The 21,594-nt window shown below is 44.1% G+C and overlaps 1 protein-coding gene across 1 annotated transcript in view; it reads right to left on the bottom strand.

The window, feature by feature from the left end:
- LOC308169063 (uncharacterized protein) overlaps positions 1-17,048 on the bottom strand; it is a gene marked incomplete at both ends in the record, with an annotated part of 17,643 nt that extends 595 nt beyond the window's left edge. Inside the window, 4 exons of the mRNA XM_080543697.1 lie at positions 1-685; positions 1,179-1,289; positions 3,693-3,825; positions 16,818-17,048. The exon at positions 1-685 is cut by the window's left edge and continues 595 nt beyond it. Of these exons, the coding sequence (XP_080399823.1) occupies positions 1-685; positions 1,179-1,289; positions 3,693-3,825; positions 16,818-17,048 (1,160 nt within the window). The remainder of the gene's footprint in view (positions 686-1,178; positions 1,290-3,692; positions 3,826-16,817) is intronic.
- Between the last annotated feature and the right edge of the window lie 4,546 nt (positions 17,049-21,594).

The raw sequence follows: 21,594 nt of genomic DNA, 5'->3' as shown, positions 1-21,594 counted from the left end.
GATACTCGGTTGTGATTTGGGGGCTCTGCAGCACAGTGTATGGGAGAGCGGACAAGGGCATGGCAGATCTGTCCAGGGAGGTACTGGGCACTGATCAGGTGTTTGTGTGAAGCTGGGGAGAGAAATGGGCAGCGCTGAGGGGAATCTGACTCACTATTGCAGCACGCATCCAGAGCACCACAGTTGGGGTCCAGGAAGGGCAGGAGCCCACCAACTATGGAGTGGGGTCTGGAGTGGGGGTAGGATAGCAAAATATAGCAGTCTCCTGTGGATGGTGACTGTCGTCCACATGCTTCCCCCTCCAGAGGGCTACACCCCCAGGCCTGGGTCTCAGAGTCCTGCAAAAGCTCATGCGGGTCAGCGATGCTGTGTTCAACGGTGTGAGAGGAGGTTTTCCTGCGCAGGCTGCTCTGTCTGGAGTTATTGGAGGAGGAGGGGTCAAGCCCCAGGCTGGTACGGGTATGGTAGTTTCGGGGGCAGAGGGTGTGGCGCTGGATAAGGCCCAGGATGTATCTCTCCACACGCAGCGCCTGCTGGTAGTCCTCCTCGGTGGCGTGGCACACACAGTGTGGGTCCCACTGCCAGGGCTCTTCGGCTGGACCCTCCTCAGCAATACCTTCCAGTGGTGGGTAGGGGGGGGAGAAGGAGTGGGGCAGACTCTCCCTGTTCAGCAGGACAGCATCTCCTGCACACAGAACAGTTAACACAGTTAAAATATCACCTCTAAGGATAGGGGACAGGGAAATAGCAGGGACAGGGGGAAATAGGGAAGGGTACAAGGTAGATACAGGGTAGATAAGGACAGAACTCTTACATCTTTTGTTTCTTCTTGTGTTTTTTTTCTATATCTTTTTGGTCTGTTTGTTTGTTTTCTGTTTTTTCTATGTCTTGATACTGCTCCAAATATATAGAAAATACTTGAATATATGTTTGTATATCTGTTGTGTAAATGAAAATGAGCGTTGATCCAACATAACCTGTGAACATTGTTTTGGCTCAATAAAAAAAAAAATAAAAAAAAATGAGGTAACGTTTTAGAATGGATAGTGTGTGCCTGATACTAGTCTGTTAAAATATCATCAATATGATTATGTAACAAGGCAAAGAGCATGGGACATGAGAGTTTGAAGCTGTCCACACGCATCAACACTATCAACCACCAGGGTTTAGAAACTCACCAAGAGATGTGGGCCTCTCACTACTGTAGGTCCAAGTAGCGGCAGTCTCTGTGAGCTCAGAGGAGCAAGACCGCTCTTTTGGAGACTGGGCCTCACTGGACTCATAGAACCCTGGGAAGATAAGATGATGTCCCTCGTTATACCTCTCTGCTCAGCCTCGTTACACCTCTCTGCTCAGCCTCGTTACACCTCTCTGCTCAGCCTCGTTACACCTCTCTGCTCAGCCTCGTTACACCTCTCTGCTCAGCCTCGTTACACCTCTCTGCTCAGCTCGTTACACCTCTCTGCTCAGCCTCATTACACCTCTCTGCTCAGCCTCGTTACACCTCTCTGCTCAGCCTCGTTACACCTCTCTGCTCAGCCTCGTTACACCTCTCTGCTCAGCCTCGTTACACCTCTCTGCTCAGCCTCGTTATACCTCTCTGCTCAGCCTCGTTACACCTCTCTGCTCAGCCTCGTTACACCTCTCTGCTCAGCCTCGTTACACCTCTCTGCTCAGCCTCGTTACACCTCTCTGCTCAGCCTCGTTACACCTCTCTGCTCAGCTCGTTACACCTCTCTGCTCAGCCTCGTTACACCTCTCTGCTCAGCCTCGTTACACCTCTCTGCTCAGCCTCGTTACACCTCTCTGCTCAGCCTCGTTACACCTCTCTGCTCAGCCTCGTTACACCTCTCTGCTCAGCCTCGTTACACCTCTCTGCTCAGCCTCGTTACACCTCTCTGCTCAGCCTCGTTACACCTCTCTGCTCAGCCTCGTTACACCTCTCTGCTCAGCCTCGTTACACCTCTCTGCTCAGCCTCGTTACACCTCTCTGCTCAGCCTCGTTACACCTCTCTGCTCAGCCCTCTGCTCAGCCTCGTTACACCTCTCTGCTCAGCCTCATTACACCTCTCTGCTCAGCCTCGTTACACCTCTCTGCTCAGCCTCGTTATACCTCTCTGCTCAGCCTCGTTACACCTCTCTGCTCAGCCTCGTTATACCTCTCTGCTCAGCCTCATTACACCTCTCTGCTCAGCCTCGTTATACCTCTCTGCTCAGCCTCATTACACCTCTCTGCTCAGCCTCGTTACACCTCTCTGCTCAGCCTCGTTACACCTCTCTGCTCAGCCTCGTTACACCTCTCTGCTCAGCCTCGTTACACCTCTCTGCTCAGCCTCGTTACACCTCTCTGCTCAGCTCGTTATACCTCTCTGCTCAGCCTCGTTACACCTCTCTGCTCAGCCCTCTACTCAGCCTCGTTACACCTCTCTGCTCAGCCTCGTTACACCTCTCTGCTCAGCTCGTTACACCTCTCTGCTCAGCCTCGTTACACCTCTCTGCTCAGCCTCGTTACACCTCTCTGCTCAGCCTCGTTACACCTCTCTGCTCAGCCTCGTTACACCTCTCTGCTCAGCCTCATTACACCTCTCTGCTCAGCCTCGTTACACCTCTCTGCTCAGCCTCGTTATACCTCTCTGCTCAGCCTCGTTACACCTCTCTGCTCAGCCTCGTTATACCTCTCTGCTCAGCCTCATTACACCTCTCTGCTCAGCCTCGTTATACCTCTCTGCTCAGCCTCATTACACCTCTCTGCTCAGCCTCGTTACACCTCTCTGCTCAGCCTCGTTACACCTCTCTGCTCAGCCTCGTTACACCTCTCTGCTCAGCCTCGTTACACCTCTCTGCTCAGCCTCGTTACACCTCTCTGCTCAGCTCGTTATACCTCTCTGCTCAGCCTCGTTACACCTCTCTGCTCAGCCCTCTACTCAGCCTCGTTACACCTCTCTGCTCAGCCTCGTTACACCTCTCTGCTCAGCTCGTTACACCTCTCTGCTCAGCCTCGTTACACCTCTCTGCTCAGCCAAGCACTCTGAAACCAGATGTGACACGGTCTGGTGAAAAGGATGTCGACAATTCTCAAATTGCGCAAATGTTATCATTATAATTTAAACAAGTATATATTACGAAAGTTTAAGTGTTGAAAAGCCCACTCAATTTAACAAACAACAGTTTTAGGATCACTAAATACTTATAATTTGTGAATTGGATTCACTGTTTCGTCTGCCGTCCTGCTTTGTGGGCTACTGGGTTAGTGATACATGGCTTGTAAACAAACTTACATGTTAGAACGTGTTCAAAAGCAAGAGCAAGGACTGATCTAATTATGTGTAGTTATGTGGTTTTAGCATGTTGATGTTCTATCAGCATGTTGTGATGTGCTAAACATGCAGTTAGATGTTAGTACATAGCAATGTTTTCTTGTTAGCTGCTAGGTAAGCTACCAACGAGATGGTTGCAAACGGGTGTTTTGATTCAGAGCGAATTTCTCAAATTCTCCATTTGAGGTGTACCAATATTCAAATAAGCACATCTTCTTCAACTATTTTCAGTGTAGATTTCAAACATAATTTAAAAGCTTACAATGTGGACTTTCATAATCTCTAAAAATGACCGTAGATAGATTGTGTCTACAACAGGTCATGGTCCTCAGAAATAGTATGGGCAGGGGTTAAAGGTCAGGGCATTAGAGGTACCTGATATGGGACGACTGTCGTCTGTGTCCTTTTGGCTACCCTCATATGCTAAATTGTCTCTGTCCACCCTCAGCTCGGTCACCTGCTGCTCCAATGCCAGCATCAGCCCCCAGGGGGAGCTCTGGAGAGCACTCTGAGAGAGAGAGAGAGAGAGAGAGAGAGAGAGAGAGAGAGAGAGAGAGAGAGAGAGAGAGAGAGAGAGAGAGAGAGATAGAGAGAGAGAGAGAGAGAGAAAAAATCAAATACTAAACCACACATGGTATGAATCATGAGCATTCAAAGCTTTATGGTGTAAATTTTCCTTCAGCTGACTGAATGTTGAAGTAGTGTACAGTAGGCCTACATATATGTGACGGCAGCTAGTGAAAGGGGGAACAAGTCGGCAACCGTGGAACCTTGTAAATAAGATTTGAAAAATGTGTTTTCCGTTTTTTTTCATAACGCAATTTGAAGTTTTGAAGTACCCACTCCATATAACAAACAAATGTTTTAGGATCACTAAATACCTATAATTTGTTAGCAAACATTGCTACATTAAGAGTGGGTTTAGGGGGCGTTTTCCTGTGTTGTTGGGGACGTGCTGACCAGTGTTAATTTCGTTAACGAAAATGTTGACGAAGAAATATGCGTTAACAAACTTTTTTCCCATGACGAAGACGTGACGTTGACGTGATGTTGATTGAAATTGATCTTTGAAAATAAAAACTGTGACTAAAGTATTTTGACTTTTGTTGACGAGACTAAGACGAGACTAAAATGTTTGTGGTGGACTAACGGACATTCACATTTTTAATGAATTATCTTTTCGAGTGCAGTGTATTCTTGGTTGTAGCCTCGTCTATCCATCCTCCGCGCACTCATTCATTCATGCCCAGACGCGCGCACTCATTCATGCAAGAAGTGCGCCAAAGCAAACGGCTACACGATGGTTTAAGTTCAAGCACAAGTCGGTATTGGTACTGGAAGAAAGAAAATAATAGATATATGGACACACTTTAATTATAATGCAACAGAAAATGAAACACAATGCACCGTGATAGCTGAAGAGAAACGATGTGGCTTCAAAATAGCTGGGAAGAACATGACAAACCTAACCCTAACCGAGGACAACACAGCAACATTGCATCGATGGGAGAGAGAGACTAGCTAGATATCCAGCTAAGGTAAGCATATTACATAAACAGTGAAATAAAATGATGCTGTGAGACTTATTATATATATTGTAGTGCTGAGAGACGGGAGTCGTAGGCGGCGTATCAAATGACAAAGCTAAACGTTTAGTGAAGGACATGAAGGACTGTCAACAACACACTCAAGCAGTAAGTAGAACTGAATAAACAACTGGGGTACTGGACTATTATGCTGCTGTAGACAACGCAGGAAGAAGGGAAGGAAAGGAGTTGAATGTCGCTATAAGATGGACTATTAAATGTGACTAAAACTAGACTAACATTTTATGAATTCCGTTAAAATGTTATGAGTTTTCGTCGACGAAAACTAGACTAAAACTAAGAAGGATCAAATTGACTCCACAAAGAAAGTTGGTTGAGGAGGTTGATCGAACAACGTACAATGCACGAACGTCTGTCTGCCGACACACGGTAAGTCTACCATATATAGTTACATGTGTTGTTTACAAGGCTAGCTAGCTTTGTGAGTTAGCGACCTGAAACCAGTGTGTTCATTTACACATTTACACATTTCTTTATTAGCCTAGCACGGCAGCCCTAGCCCTCGTTTATTTAACTAGTGAATACTGCGCCCCAGTATGGTGTCGCAGTGCCCACACCCGCCTCATCGACTCGCCTATAAACGAAGCCTTGCGGTTTGTGACAGGATGCCTGCGTCCTACCCCCGTGGACAACCTTCCCATCCTAGCAGGCATCCAGCCCGCAGGCCTCCGCCGCATGGGAGCCACAGCACGTCTCGCCTGCCGGGCCGTGGAGCTTAATAACCATCTGCTCCATGATAGGCTCACTATAACAGCGGAGCCCTCCCGGCGTCTCAAGTCGAGACACCCATTTGTGCCTGCCGCACAGGATCTCAGGCAGCAATGCAGAGATCTCAACATCAGTGCGGCAGGATGGGCGGATTATATGTGGCGCGCAGAGTGGGAGGCTAACACCTCCAAACTCCGCGACCACATCCCAGTCGCCGGCCCTGAGCCCCTTGGGATGGACTTGCCAAGGCTATCCTGGGTGAGGCTCAATCGTCTCCGGACCGGCGTCGGGTGTTTCCGCTCATCAATGCACAGATGGGGCTTGGCCCCAAATGCGTCGTGCGAGTGTGGCGCAGAGGACCAAACCGCAGACCATGTTATCCTGGATTGACCGGTGTACCACCCAACCAACGGGATGCATGGTCTGTCGGTATTAGATGACGAGGCGATGACGTGGCTTCTGGAGGGGTGTCCAGAAATATAGCCCGGGTGAGCCCCTCAACCAGGTCTCGGGGTGGTAAAAGGGTAGCCCCTCAGCCCCGAGCCTGGTGGAGTGGAGAGGAAAACAACTACCCATACGCCGAAGAAGAAGAGCTAGGCTAGCCACAGACCTCATGCACACTTGTGCGCTTTTACAGCATTCCTGTGTTTTACAGCATTCCTGTGTTACAGCATCCCTGTGCTTTTACACAGTGGGAAAGGTGGAAGAGGAGGGGGAGCAGCCAGCATCGGTGGCAGTGAGCCACAGACAGAGAGCCATGGAATAGGGCACACACATACACACACACACACACACACACACACCGCTCTTTAATTAAAGCAATGTTGTGACTGGTTCCCAAGGAGAGAGGGCCGTGGGAGGCCAGAAAGTGCCCAAAACCCCCCAGCCCCCACCTACTCCCCACTCAGTAACACTGACAGACCCCCAGCCCCCCCACCTACTCCCCACTCAGTAACACTGACAGACCCCCAGCCCCCCCACCTACTCCCCACTCAGTAACACTGACAGACCCCCAGCCCCCCCACCTACTCCCCACTCAGTAACACTGACAGACCCCCAGCCCCCCCACCTACTCCCCACTCAGTAACACTGACAGACCCCCAGCCCCCCCTCCTCTTGCTCTCATACATACACACAGCCATGTTTCAACAGACGTGAATGGCTGGCGGCATAAACTACTCTGCCGTCCTTGCTTGACTTGCCAGCCAGTACTCATGTGACAGCTGCTGAGAGCCTCCAGCTCAGGGGGATGTTAAGGGACAAAGCCCAGGCAGCTCTCATTCCTCCAGACATCAGTCACTGCAGAGCAGAGGTGTCAAAAGTATTCACATTCATTACTCAAGTAGAAGTATAGATACTATGGTTTAAAAAGACTTCTGTAGAAGTTGAAGTATCAACTCAAGCTTTTTACTCAAGTAAAAGTATAAAAGTACTGGTTTCAAAACTACTTAAAGTATAAAAGTAAAAGTAATGTAAGGGGAAAAAAATGCCATTAAGGACAAAAGCTTAGGCCACGCCACAGGGGCCTATAGTGCACTACCCCACCTCCCCCCCAAAAAACATTTTCTAAAGGCCATAATGACTATTATGTTATTATTAAAATGTTAATGTTGAAAAATGTGGGATGCACTTGTTTCAGACGCATTTATGCCCATTGAATATGAACACATTTTAGTACAATGCAAATACCATATATGTGTACTACTGAGCATTAACATGTGAACACGGAAGATATGATGACTAGTTGCCTAAGTATTGTAATGGTGCAAAAAGTCAAACGTCAAAAGTCAAACGTCAAAAGTCAAAAGTCAATAGCCTTTATTGGAACTGTGAGGGCAAAACCATACAAACCATAACAAAGTAGTGATTCAATATTTCCTGAAAAAACACACACACATACACACAATCTACATCAGCATCAGAGTTACCAATAAGCTTTGTTCAGCCGCAAAAGCAGCAGGTTCTCAAAGTTCTTTGAGCCAATGCATGCTCTTTTTGGCCTGAAGATCAGCCCTGCGACACTAAACAGTCTTTCACAGGCTGCTGAGGCAGGGAGTCACGTATTAAGTTTGAGTGATAGCTGGCACACAGCTGGGAAGGTCTTCAGTACCTCAGTGTCTCCTGGGCACCCCAGGTACGCATCCAACTGCTGGGACGTTTCAAGAGGGCCGGTCTTCTTCAAGGAGGAAAATAAGTCCTCTTCCTCAGACGATTGGGAGCCCTCACTGAAGTGTTTCTCGGCCTGACAGTCCAAGTGGCTTCTGATATAGTGAAGGCCTGTGGAATAAAAAAAACAATCATGACAATTTAGACTATATGGCAGTATTGTAACTGTGTATTGGATAGTGTTGTGTGTGTGTGTGTGTGTGTGTGTGTCATTAAATGTAATTTCAAACTAATTTCACTGTCTTCATAGAAATTACACATTAATAACCTCTTTATATCCACGGACCCCCATGGGGATCCGAAGTGATATAAAGAGTTTACCTCGATCAATTCTCTTCATCGATATCACATTTTTTTCACAATTTTGCATGCTATACGATGCCACCATTTTTTTCCAGAGACGGTAAACACGGCCTAAGTCACATCCAGTTTTCTCCAACTGGAGAATGTGTCATGTCCGGTTTCAACGCCAAATTTCCATACCATTGGTCGGCCAACAAACAAACAAAACAAAAAAAACCTGTACTAAAACAAGTACAAAGTTGCATTTGCTCACATTACTAGCATCAACTTTGGCACAAGTACTAATAAGACCCTGGAGTACTGATTCCTAGATGATTTGGGCTTGGTTATCAGGTTTCCAAGGTGATATTCACTGTAAAAGCTGTTGTTTTTTTAGGCGGAGACTGAATTTGAGATGTTTTATAATGTTCTAGCTCTATTTACTCTGACACAGTAACATATATTTTGATTCTGACACTTCTACAGCCACCCCACAGGTGTTAGCTTTCATTTGATAACAAGATAATTATGAAGGCCCTTGTGATTGTGGAGATATTCTATATTCACTGTGGGCATGTCATTTCGAGCAGAAAACCAGAAAAATTAGGTGGATAATAAGAGAGACACTTACCAAGTTTGAGGATATTTTCGTCACTTGTCCAACAGGTCTTACATTTGGGAACTAGAATGGCTGCGGCTATCAGTTCTGGACCTGCAAGCATCTCTCCGAAGCGTTTCTCAAGGCCTGAAAGAAGTGCAGCAATCAAAGGCTCACAGAACTTGGAGGCGACTTGAAGGTGCTGTAGCTTGGTCCTTAGCAGAGTTATGGTGGGGACCAACCATCCCATCTGCACACTGGTTTCTCCCTGAAGAACATCCAGTGCCTTTGCAACTGGGCTCATTGTCTTCGCATATTCTGCAAGAAATGCAAGTTCCACTGGAGTAAACCTGTACAAAGAAGAAGAGAAAAACACAACATGGAACATTAAGTCTACTTGATGTAGCACCTTCAACTGGAGGAACTGATCATTAAAAAGGAAAAATATTGTCATCTGAGACTTTTAGAAATGAAGTTGTGTTGCTACAAATCACATTCATAGTAAATATGGGGACTGCATATTGGCATAGTGCATACGTGTTCTACAGTATTCCAAGTATAAAACTGTGACTTAATCTATTGTTAATCACTTCATTAACTGTAAGGCAGAAAAACAAGCACTTACTTGGGTGTATCTAGTTCACTGCAGACAGCTGCAAGGGCTCCCTCGCCTTGTTCTCGTGTTATTCTCACTATTCTTTCTACGGCTGAGAAGAGTGAATTCCACCTTGTAGCAACAGGCCTTACGAGTTGGAGTTTGCAGTGGTCTTCAATTACTTCAGATGCGGTGGTTGATCTTGAACTTTTATTCCACAGGCTAGAGCATTTGGCAAATGTGGACCTTGACACGCGCTTGTACAGTGGGTTGACCTCTGCTTTTGAAGCATCAACTGTGGACACTAAATTGAGGAGGTGGCAGGCGCAGCGATGGTGCTTGGGTAGCTGGTATTCTAAGTAGTCATCTTCTTCCAACAGGGTTCCGGCACTAACAAATTCAACACCCTCAAGGCTTTCCTATTCTTCATCGTTATCATCATTTTGGCCACCATCATCCTCTTCTCCATCACCCTCTCCTACAGGTTCAGCATTGTTGTTCTCGTCAGTCTGCCCATAAACTCTGAAGGCGTTCAGGAAGTTTGATCCGTTGTCAGTTGTAGTGCGAACGATCTTCTCTCTGACATTGAATTCTGTGTGAATATCATTTAGGGCACCAGCCAGGGCAGAAAAGGTATGTGACCCTTTAAGTTGCTTGCATGCCAGGGCAGCACAGGATCTCTGCATGGTCTGGGGGTTAAACCAGTGCGCAGTGACACCAATGAAACCGCGACGGTGTGCCGTCCAGCAGTCTGTTGTTGTTGCTATGAACTAAATTTCACTAAGGGCAGCTTTCAGTTTTTTTTCCATTTCAACAGAGGCCTTTGTGACTTTGTTAACAACAGTATTACGCGTCATGACATTTGTATTTGGCTGAAGATGTTGCACAAGCTCAATGAAGCCCTGTTGCTGAACAATGTGTGGTGGGTGCAAGCCTTGGACAATGAATTTGAGGACTACTTCATCCACACTTGCCTGGGACACTCTTCGAGCCTCCCACAGCTTGGTTTGTTTGGAGGGTGGGGTCAAAGAACCTTCAGTGGATGACTTCCTTTTGAGGGCTGTTGAAGAAAGTTGCGTGTACCTCTCTAGACGAGTGGGGTGTTTCTTCTGTGGAGAAAATGAATGCACAGGCACAGATTGAGATTCATATTATTTCTCTCAAACCACAAGCTGAGACTATCTAGGACTTCCGCTGTATTAAATGTCACGCTGGAAGTTCATGAATGGAGGTCAGACTACAAGTTAGGGAGCAGTTTCACTGGTCTATGCAATTATGTTGAGCAGACCAGAATATTGCCACTTAAAGCTGTTTTAGGACCACAAGCAGCTGCTGGCATGACTGAAAAGTAACATTATTGTTAATGGCACACACCACGCACATTTCTTCTCCCATGGGAACATAATTAGCTCTTTACAGCAACAAACACGGTAAACCTCCGACCTCAACACATGAAGGATTACAAATGAAACATTGAATCATAGCCTACTGCTAGCAAGCAAACCATGGCATGTTCTTAGCCATAGCAAACATTGCAAATTTACCATTAGTACGTTACTAGGTTACTACAAAATGTCGACTGATAATAACAAACTTTCAGCTTACCTCAATATGCTTTTTCAAATTAGACGGTGAGTTTTTGAAGGCCATTAGCTCGTGGTACTTGGGTGCGCAGAGCTTGCAGCGCATTCGAAAGGAGTTGTTTTTGCATCCAACCATTTAAAAAAAGTCTTCCAGGTACGGCCAGGGATGGAGAAGGGTTGGCTGATCTTCCTGGCTATCAACCTGGTTGATGCTGGTGCTTGGTTGGGACATTTCGCTGTTATTTTGAGTCTCAGGCACGGTCACGGACATCTTTGGCTACATACATCTGCTTTCCTTGCTGGAGTGTGATTTGTGTCATGTGCAGCAGATGGAATGCATCTCGTACAAACCAATAGGGTGTCGGAATGGTATAATGTTTATACTTCTCATCCAACCACAATCAAATTCACTCTATCCGGATGGCGCGACTTATCTGGATAGTTTTTTTTTGTGTGTGTTTTTTTTAACGATGTAAAGCTGTAATGAAAACAAGCTGAAATGAAATAGGAGTAACGAGGCTATTTTTACAATGTAAGGAGTAGAAAGTACAGATAATTGCGCGAAAATGTAAGGAGTAGAAGTAAAAAGTCGGCTGAAAAATAATGACTCCAGTAAAGTATAGATACCCAACATTTCTACTTAAGTAAGGTAACGAAGTATTTGTACTTCGTTACTTGACACCTCTGCTGCAGAGGGAAGTAGTCTTGCTAATGATGTGACATTGCAAGACATACAGAGATGGTGAAGAAATGGCCAAATCACCCCAAACTGAGGCCATGCACACAATTGATTGCGTTGTAAACAGTGGCGGCTGGCCGATAGAGGGCGCTGGGGCGCCGCCCCCACCTTCACTTCCTAGTTGCGATTTGTAAAAGTTATTTTTTTAAATAAACATTGTTTATTCACAAAATGCGGCTGATATTCTGTCGGCGACTATCAGCATTCATTAAAAATCCTCCAATACAATAAACATTTTTATCTGTGTGTGTGTAAAATTCACTGTTAAAATACATAGGGGGAGGAGTCGGGGCGCCGGTCAATGCAAGTCTATGCCAGGCCGAATACTTTTCGCTTACACGTGAGCTGTAGCAGCGCTCCAATTGGCTGTCTCTATTTCTTGGCCGGGGCGCAAAAATGTGCATCCTGAATATCCAGTTGTATTGCAGACAATGCATTATGCTGAGGACTTCCGACTTCCGGTTTTCCGGACTTCCGGAGTATTTTAAATGAACATTCGTAATGTCTGTCTCTGATGTTCATGGTCAATTAAATCAGCCTATTTTGTGCAACTAATAATGTTCCCGCTAATGGGTTAACCGAGCAGCCTCGCACCTAACGTGGGGGCAAAAATAATCTATTGCCTCTGAAATCACTACGAACAGAACGGCGGAGGTACGGGTAAACACGGCTCATGTTCTGTCATCAAAGGTAAGAGTTTGTTTTCTCAGCTGATGCATTACCTTGCTGTTGTTGTTTACCGAATGCTCCATCTGACTGTCACACTGTGATTGTACTTGTGTAAACAGTAACACAGACGGGGTGAATTTCATGAATGAAAGTGAACGTTCTGTCACAAAACGCCGTTACGTATCCTCACACATGTTTAAGTGGGTATTGCGTGGGTAAAGTGAAATTACGTCTTTGTTTTGAGCGCGCGTGCACGCATTTTTTTTTTTTAGCACCAGCCGCCACTGGTTGTAAATGTACCGGTACATTCACACACAGAAATAGATCAATAAAAAAAAATCAAAAAAAATCTATACACACAAATAAAACTTGATTTGATTTGACTTGATATGGAACAAAATAAGCTGTAGGGACACACACATATATATTATATATATGTTATGGTACATGTGGGAATACGGTACATACAGAAAACTAGGGTTAGGGTTAGGTGCTAGGGTGCTACGGTTAAGGTTAGGGTTAGGGTAAGTCAACGTAGCACCTAACCCTAACCCTAGTTTTCCCACATGTACCGTAACATATATATATATATATCAGTGGAGGCTCCTCCATAGAGGTGGAGGAGGCCTGGCCTCCCCAATAATTTGAGAGAAGAGAGAGAGATTTTAAAAAGCAATAATTATATTTTTTATTTTTTATTTATTTAACAAAAAAATATTTTAAATTGTTTTATATTAATATTATTTATTAATATTATTTCCGTTTTGTTCATAAATATTTTCCATGGCTAAAACCCAATATTGCAATTGTAAAGCACCTACAGGCCAGAATCCCTATCCGTTTCTATTGAAGGAGGCCAGGCCTCCTGTCGAAAAGTCCAGGCCTCCTGTTGGAAAGTGGTTTCTCATAGAAGTCAATGTAATGCAATTTTTTTCATGGCAATATGTGATTGGCCCATCACTGAAAATGGGTGGGAACAGGAGGCCTCTCCTCCGTTGTAGTACCTTTTTTCCGCCACACGCGTGTATGAGTGCTGTTCTGCAGGATAAATATTAGAAATGAGTCCAGGGCTGAATGATTGACATTTTGTTCGTCCAATCACATGAAGCCATTTTGAGAATTCGCCAGTCACTTCAGTCAAAGAAACACTCCATAGTGTCTACGAGTGTCCTATCAACTTGTCCTTTACAGGACACGTCTAGAACACCCTCGGAAATCGGCGAGATTCTGGCGCGATTTATACATCGAATAGGTAGACAACATTTAGGATTTATTGAACAGTTTTATTTTTAATGTAGTCAATTTCGTTTTATTACAATAATAATAATAATAATAATGCATTTTATTTATAAAAGCACTTTACATATAAAATCTCAGAGTGCTTACAACACAGTAGATAAAGCAATAAAAACATTCAATTAAAAGGCTAAAAAAAGGCTCTATTAAAAAGGTGGGTTTTAAGGCCCCGTTTAAAAGCATCCACAGACTGTGGTGCCCTTAGGTGGTCAGGGAGAGCATTCCACAGCCTGGGAGCAGCCGAGCAGAAGGCCCGATCTCCCATCGTGCGGAGCTTGGTCCTGGGGGTCTATTACAAGTCAATGTAATATTCTTCCATATCAAATGGAGTCCTGGAGAGAGTATGCCGCCCCTCAGCTAAACCAGTGGTGAGTTGAACTAATCAGATGTCTCTACCAGTGTTACACCACTAGTTCTCAGTAGTAATACCACTCCATTGCATGTCTGTGTTTCTCAGCAGATGAAGCCAGCTGGAACCAGTACTGTCCTCACAACATTAAACATTTTTATTTATTTATATTAAATATATTGAATAAAACTACATTTGATAAAGAAACTGTTACTTATCTTTTTTATATGCTAAACTTGATTAAATTGATGATTACATGTTGAAGCTGTAGAAGAAGAAGAATGAAAAATGTAGGCTAAACTAAATTGTTTTTTAACCACATAATTATCAAATTCCTGCCTTTTACACATGTTCACTGGGCATTTATATTACATCCAAATGTCATTTCTCAACTTAATTATCAGGCAGGCTCATAGACTTACAGCAATGTCATTTCTTCAGGCAGGCACATAGGCTAAGCTCTGCACAATGAATTCCATCAATCAGAACTTTCTGATTGTAGCTTACACTCCAAATAGTGTGCCTTTGTCCAGCACAAAGACAGATAAGAAGAACAGGGAACATTCCATCGCGAGTGAAGCGAGCAAGCGGAAAAAAATTGGCCTCCTCAATTCTGGAAGTCACCAGCCTCCACTGATATATATATATATTAGGGCTGTGACTTTAGCGCGTTAATTTCGATTAATGAATTACAGTTATTACTTCTTCTTTTTTGGGGGGGGGGGGGGGGGGTATTTGGCCAGCTCTGCCACTTCTGTCCCTTGTGAGAGACTTTTCTCCCTTGCAGACAACATAGTCAGTGCAAAAAAAGAGAGCAGCCTTGAGCTCTTAACAGGTAAACAGGCCAGTTTGTCTCAGCAACTGGCTGAAAGAGAAGAAGCAGAAGAAGTAGTAGGCTTAGAGGTTCCTTGGACCAGTGGGTTTGTTGTTACTGTGAAGGGTACTGGGTTTTTTGTTACCATTTTAGATGGCACTTGTGACTTTATGTGAAACTGTTGGTATGTTTATTATTTTGACCAAGGATATTTGGGTGGGTAGGGGAGGGTGGGAGGGTTAGTGTAACATTAGGTTAGGTACATTGTGTGATCTGTTGGTCTGTGTAGCTAAAATAAACAGGATTTTGCTGCTTTAAACGTATGTATATGTCTATTCATTGATTCACTCGTATACGAAATCCACTTGAATTGAAAACTGTTGCTTCTCGTGTCAAATATTGATAAGCGATTAAAATGCGATTCATGTCGATTAATTAATTACAAAGCCTCAAATTAATTAGATTTTTTAAAATTGCGTTCCACCTCTAATATATATATACACTCTATATATACTCTATATATACTCTCTCTCTATATACATATACAGTATATGGTGTGCTGGATTGCTGGATCATTGTTCCATGAGGCCCCTGGATCCCCCCATCCCCCTTCCTGCTTTCTTATATTGGCGTCTTTCTTATATTGGTGTCTTTCTTATATTGGTGTCTTTCTTGCCTTCCTCCTGACAAAATCATACACCAGATCATCAACATCTAGCTGTCTGACAAGGTCTGACTCTATTGACACAAGTAAGCTGAGACGTGTTTGGCAATGTTTTATTCTGCTTAAAAGAGAAAATATCCACTCGCCCTGGCAGTAGTCACTGGCAAAGTTAGACAAATCTGAAGTGCCACGAAAACATTGGGGAACACCGACTGCAGATTAGGGCATAGGCTACACGGCGCCGACATCTCCAATCATTCATCTCCAAGGAATGGTCTGTAATTATTTGCAAGCATGAATAGACAATGTAGTTAATATCCATTGATCCAATTACAGATCCCTTAAAGCACCATCTGAATAACACATTGTCTGTCGCATGGAAACATGCGGTAGCCTATTTAGGGGCAGTCACTCGATGCACAGTCTAGGAAATAGTCATTACCATCGTCGTCAGAGCAGAGCCGGTTTGAACTGCGTTGACAGCTCATTGGATGATATGTTCCAGTTGTGCTTCCAAAGCGCTTGGTTCCCCTCTCTGCGCACTGACCCCCTCGCGCTCATTAGTATTCCGCTCCACATGCGTCTATTGTCTGGGCCGGGGGGGGGGGGGGGGGGGCTGATTTAATACTACCTCATTACTTTGTCATCTCCTTTTCTTGGAGCTTTAGGAGCAGTCTACTCTGAAGACAGAGGGCTGTGTGAGAATGTAAACCTAGGCTATATAGTGTGTATTTTAGGAAGATAGGTTGGTCTCAGAAAGTTAAAGGCAAAAATAGACCTCCAAAGAACATTGCCTCAAAGGATGTTTTGGGACAGTCGCTGTCCTGCTAAAATGAATTATATAAAACAAATGCTATATCCTTAACATGCAACTGCTTCTGTCATGGATAGCTTGTGTGTTTTTGTATTATGCCTAAATCATTGGTGGAGTGGTGTGATTTCACTAACACACAGGTCAGTGGGAAGGCAAGACAAGGGACACACCCACCTCTGACAGTAAATTCCACTCATATCAGGAATTAGGATTTCAATTCTCCAAATGTCTCCAAAACTGGCTGAGGCTACTAAATGAAAAATGATATCTACAGGGAACAATGGGTCATTAAATGATGGGATTGCAAATCACGTTCGCTCCACCCCTATTTCTGCCATACAGCAGAGCGCAAAGGATGGAAACGATTAAGATCCATGCAGATGAGGATATCGTTAATCAAGTTAGGCAACTTTTGTCGAAGAAATGGGTCATCTCTGGACAAAGACTTCCATTGCCAAAGCAATCGTCTGAGTATAAACAAGTGGTTAATCGTGTAATATGGCGGTGACCGCTGTGCCAGAGCCACCAATTAGGCTACATTTGTTCCGCAACAATGTTTCGACAATGTTACTGACATATAGAGAAAGTGTAACATTGTCTAAAGACTACAACTTACCAGCTGACGTCTCAATGTCAAGTTTTCTTGCCCCCAGCTGCTGAAACCTGACAGCTGGTTCCTTGAGGGATCCTGAGGCGTGGGCTCCCCCAGATCCAGAGCACCAAGAACCAGGCACTCCTGCCTCTGCCTGCGGAGGTCCAGCTCACACAGCCCGGCCAGACGGGCCTCGAGATGCGCTTTATTCCGGCTGCGCTCCACCGACATTGGGAAGGACAATGCACAGTGCATGGGGGTCACAAGAGTTCCAGTCAGAGACAAACCTGAATTACCTTCGATACGTTCATTTAAATCGTCTCTATCTTCTCTTACTGTGTTTTCATTTTCATATTGCGTCCAATTATGTTCATAAGAGGCGGTGTGTAAATCTCATCATGCAGCATGGGTGCCTTCTTCAGCTTTTTGCTCTAAACTATTTATATTTCGCAGCTGTCAAACGTAGACTAGTGTGCCCCGCCCTCTGTGGGGTCTATTGGCTAAACTCTCTGCTATGATTGGAGGTAGAATTGTATCCGCCCCCTCCAATTCAGTCCACTTATTGGATAACATATACTGTGTGAGTTGCCCATGCCCCATCCCCCCACACAATCCTATTGTCCCATTCATTACTTTTGTATGCCTCCTGTCTTCCCCACCCATACACCGACTTTAGGTAATAAAGGACAGGATAGCCTACTGTATGTAGAAGTGTATGGGTTAGTGCCTGGTCGTTGATGACATCAAAACAATACTGAATGAAATATGATGAAAAATTAGAAGGTCAAGAGGTAAATGCTTCTGGCAATGAACCCTCATCATAGTCAAAAGCATTGTATCCATAGATACAGATAGAAAAATGTTGTATTTCTTGTGATCTCCAAAAATAAGCATAATCTGCATATACCCCTTTGTGATTCCCAAGTGAAGAGATAATAATATATGATGGTGATATATTATCGGAGTTCTATCCATAAGGAAGGGGTTGTACTATAAGCCTATGGGATTGTACTGTCAAGGGCAAAAGCTTAAGAAGGTGCTGGCTATGTCATCAGTTAAAATAGGCCTATTCATCTAACAAATCAGGCAGCTTTCATGCAACTTGAAATCAAAAGGAATCTAAAAGATAAATAACAATTTAAAAGAATAATAACATCCTGTAATCATAATCAAACTTTAAAACAATAAAAACAGAGATCTAGCCTAAATCCGAATAATCTGAATTCTGTTTTGCCAGAAGTGTGCTCTATACACAGAATCTACTAGATAAAGACATTAGCTAACCCTAACCCTAACCCTAAATCTACTAGATAAAGACATTAGCTAACCCTAACCCTAACCCTAAATCTACTAGATAAAGACATTAGCTAACCCTAACCCTAACCCTAAATCTACTAGATAAAGACATTAGCTAACCCTAACCCTACATCTACTAGATAAAGACATTAGCTAACCCTAACCCTAAATCTACTAGATAAAGACATTATCTAACCCTAACCCTAAATCTACTAGATAAAGACATTAGCTAACCCTAAATCTACTAGATAAAGACATTAGCTAACCCTAACCCTAAATCTACTAGATAAAGACATTAGCTAACCATAACCCTAAATCTACTAGATAAAGACATTAGCTAACCCTAAATCTGTATAAGTATTTGATTAGTCTGATGTGTGGAGAGGCATCACTCATTTCGTTTCCACCCCACTGTAACTTTCTGCCAAGAATTTCTCAACTTCTTGTTAAGGACAAAATCAAATCAACCAACTAGTGACATAAGGGCACACCTATGATGTCATCATCAGGTTGTTATCATTAAGCATCAGCATGTGGTTATTTGGTGGTTTATATCAAGACACACCAGGATATTGATTGAATGATTTTGAGGTGTACATTACTGAGGAGTTAGAAGGTTTGTGCAGGTGTTACGAGGGGGGTCAGCGAGGATGACTCCCCGATGCCTCCTGCTGGTCAAAGTGCATTACTCTTGCCCTGGACTAATTGCCTAATCATTGTCACCTGTCAGTGTTAATATGTGTATTTAGGTGTGTCCCTTTTCCCTGTTCCCTTGTCAGTTGTTCGTGCTTGTTGACGTGATGAGAACCCTTGCTTGTCATATGGAAAATACCGTGTCTGCTATTTTGACTCTGTCCGTTCTGTCCTGGAGGACTTTATTTACCTGTCGCTGTTCCCAGGTATAGTGACTGTATATAGTGTTTGTTATTTTCATTGTGTTTGCATTATTCTTGCGGTTAGCTGATGGAGCCTTGATTGCTCTCCCTTTTGTTTTGTCGATACGCTAGTTGTTTTGTATCCGCTATTATTATTTACTCGTAACTCAGAGCCTTGCTTGCTCCCCTTTACTTTTGATTCTATATCCTTGTCCTGTTGTGACTGATCATTGCCTATCTCAGTAAAGAGAAACTTATTTTATTACTGTCTCGACCTCCTTTCATCTGAGCTGCACCGCACATGGGTCCAACACCATTCTACCTCTAGAACTCTATACCAAAACGTAACATGCAGGCCTACATTTTATGTAAGTTACAGAACTTCCGCCCACTGAACATGCTCAGTAATCACTCTCGGACAGAAGAATGCGAGAAGCTGTATGTGCTTTAGCCTGGTTAAAGTTAACCTGGTACCAGAGGTAAACTTGCATTGTACTTGTAGAAAGCCTTACCTTTCACAATTGATTTTAGAACCAACTAGACCAAACCTCAACGATGACTCGAAATCTACATTATTAGACTTAATTTTAACAAATAAGGCTAGCAAATATACTAGTGGTGTCTTTGACCTGGGAGTCAGTGATCATTGTCCTGTTGCCTGTGTGAGATGTGAGGTTAAAAAAGACTACATCTCAGGTGATAACCAAGAGGAACTTCAAACGCTTTGATGCAGAGTTGTTCCTGAGGGAGCTGGATGGCTGCGACTGGGGTTGCGTGAGCTCTCTCGATGTCATTGAGGACGCTCTCGAATCCTTTATATGTACATTTAATTGCGTTGTGGATAGGCACGCCCCTTTTAAAACCACTAGGATAAAAGATAGGGTAGTGCCTTGGTTTACTCATGAGCTATCTACCCTCTTTAATAACAGAAATAGTCCCTGGTCCCGTGCCAGACGTACTGGTGTCCCCCAACACTGGCTGTACTTCAGGCAGCTCAGAAATAAGTGCACTTCAGCCGTAAGGAAGGCTAAATCCGAATATTTCCTGAATCTGATAACCACCTCATACTCTAACCCTGCCAAATTCTGGAATGCAATTACTTTGACTAAAAATCGTCCTTCCAGTGCTCTCCCCCTTAGTATTACTGTTAATGACTCTGTGATCTCTGATCCTAGCGACATTCGCCTTGCTTTTAATAAACACTTCTCCGAAGCTGGTCACCTATTTGATAGGTTGTACCCTGGACACCCCTCTATGGTGATTTCTAATGATACTGCCCTTGTGGACCGTGTCCCCCTTTTTACCTTTCAACCATTTACTTCTGCGGAGGTCCTCAAGATTTTAGAAACTATTGACCCCAAATCATCCACTGGTGAGGATAAACTAGACTAATTTTTTATAAAATTGGCTGCGCCAATTATCAGCGCTCCGCTAACTTACATTTTCATTCTTTCAATTTCCTCTGGTGTATTTCCGTTGGTCTGGAAGTCTGCGCGAGTCATTCCTTTACACAAAGGGGGTGATAGGGCTGATCCGGATAACTATCGACCGATCTCCACTCTCCCATGCCTATCTAAAGCACTTGAGACCTTGGTCAATTCTCAATTGAAACGCTTTCTATCAATCCACTCAATTCTTAGTCCCCATCAATCGGGTTTCAGACCAATCCATAGTACCATCTCTGCTATCACACTTGTAACTAACGACAGTCTCGGCCTTGGACAAGAGGAAGCACTGCGCGGCCCTCTTTGTCGACCTCTCGAAGGCATTTGACACGGTCGATCACCACTTGCTCCTAGAACAGCTATCCGATATTGGATTAGATTTAGGTGCTTGTGCGTGGTTCCATGACTACCTTACCCTCAGGCGTCAGTGTATAAAATCTTCACTTGGCAATTCAGATTTTATAACGGTTCCAAAGGGTGTCCCTCAAGGTTCGGTGCTGGGCCCTGTACTTTTTACCATCTATATTAATGAACTGGTATCTTCGCTAACCGGTTGTCACGTCCATTTATATGCCGATGATACCATTCTTTATAGTGCAGCAGATTCCCCACATGCTGCTACTATCAACTTGCAGGTAGCCTTTAACTCACTGCAAGACGCCCTTTCGAGGCATAAGCTAGTCCTCAACTCAAAGAAAACGAAATTCATGTTGTTTACTAGGGCTAGAAATGTGGACCTTACAAAGCTTCTCATATCCACAGTTGACGGCTCCTCCATTGAGAGAGTTACCGACTACAAATATCTTGGGCTGTGGTTGGATGAGAAGCTATCATTCAAAACGCATGTCGACGGCCTCGCCTCCAAAGTTCGGCAAAAGGTGGGCTTTCTTTACCGTAATCGGTCTAGCTTCCCCTTGCTTTGTAGGAAGAGAGTTGTCGAGGCGGTATTCCTGTCCGTATTAGATTACGGTGATGTTATCTATAGGCATGCAGCTTCATCTACATTGAAACAATTGGACTCAGTTTATCACTCAGCTCTAAGGTTTATTACCGGGGACAGTTATGACACTCACCACTGCATACTTTATGACAAGGTTGGCTGGCCCTCTCTTTCTCTGAGGCGCAGTTACCACTGGAACTTGTTCGTTTTTAAGGCCATCTGTGGCAAGCTTCCTCCTTATATCT

The sequence above is a fragment of the Nansenia antarctica genome (assembly GCF_963989245.1).
Source record: "Nansenia antarctica genome assembly, chromosome: 12".
NCBI lineage: Eukaryota > Metazoa > Chordata > Actinopteri > Argentiniformes > Microstomatidae > Nansenia > Nansenia antarctica.
This window is presented reverse-complemented; position numbering and strand designations above follow the sequence as displayed.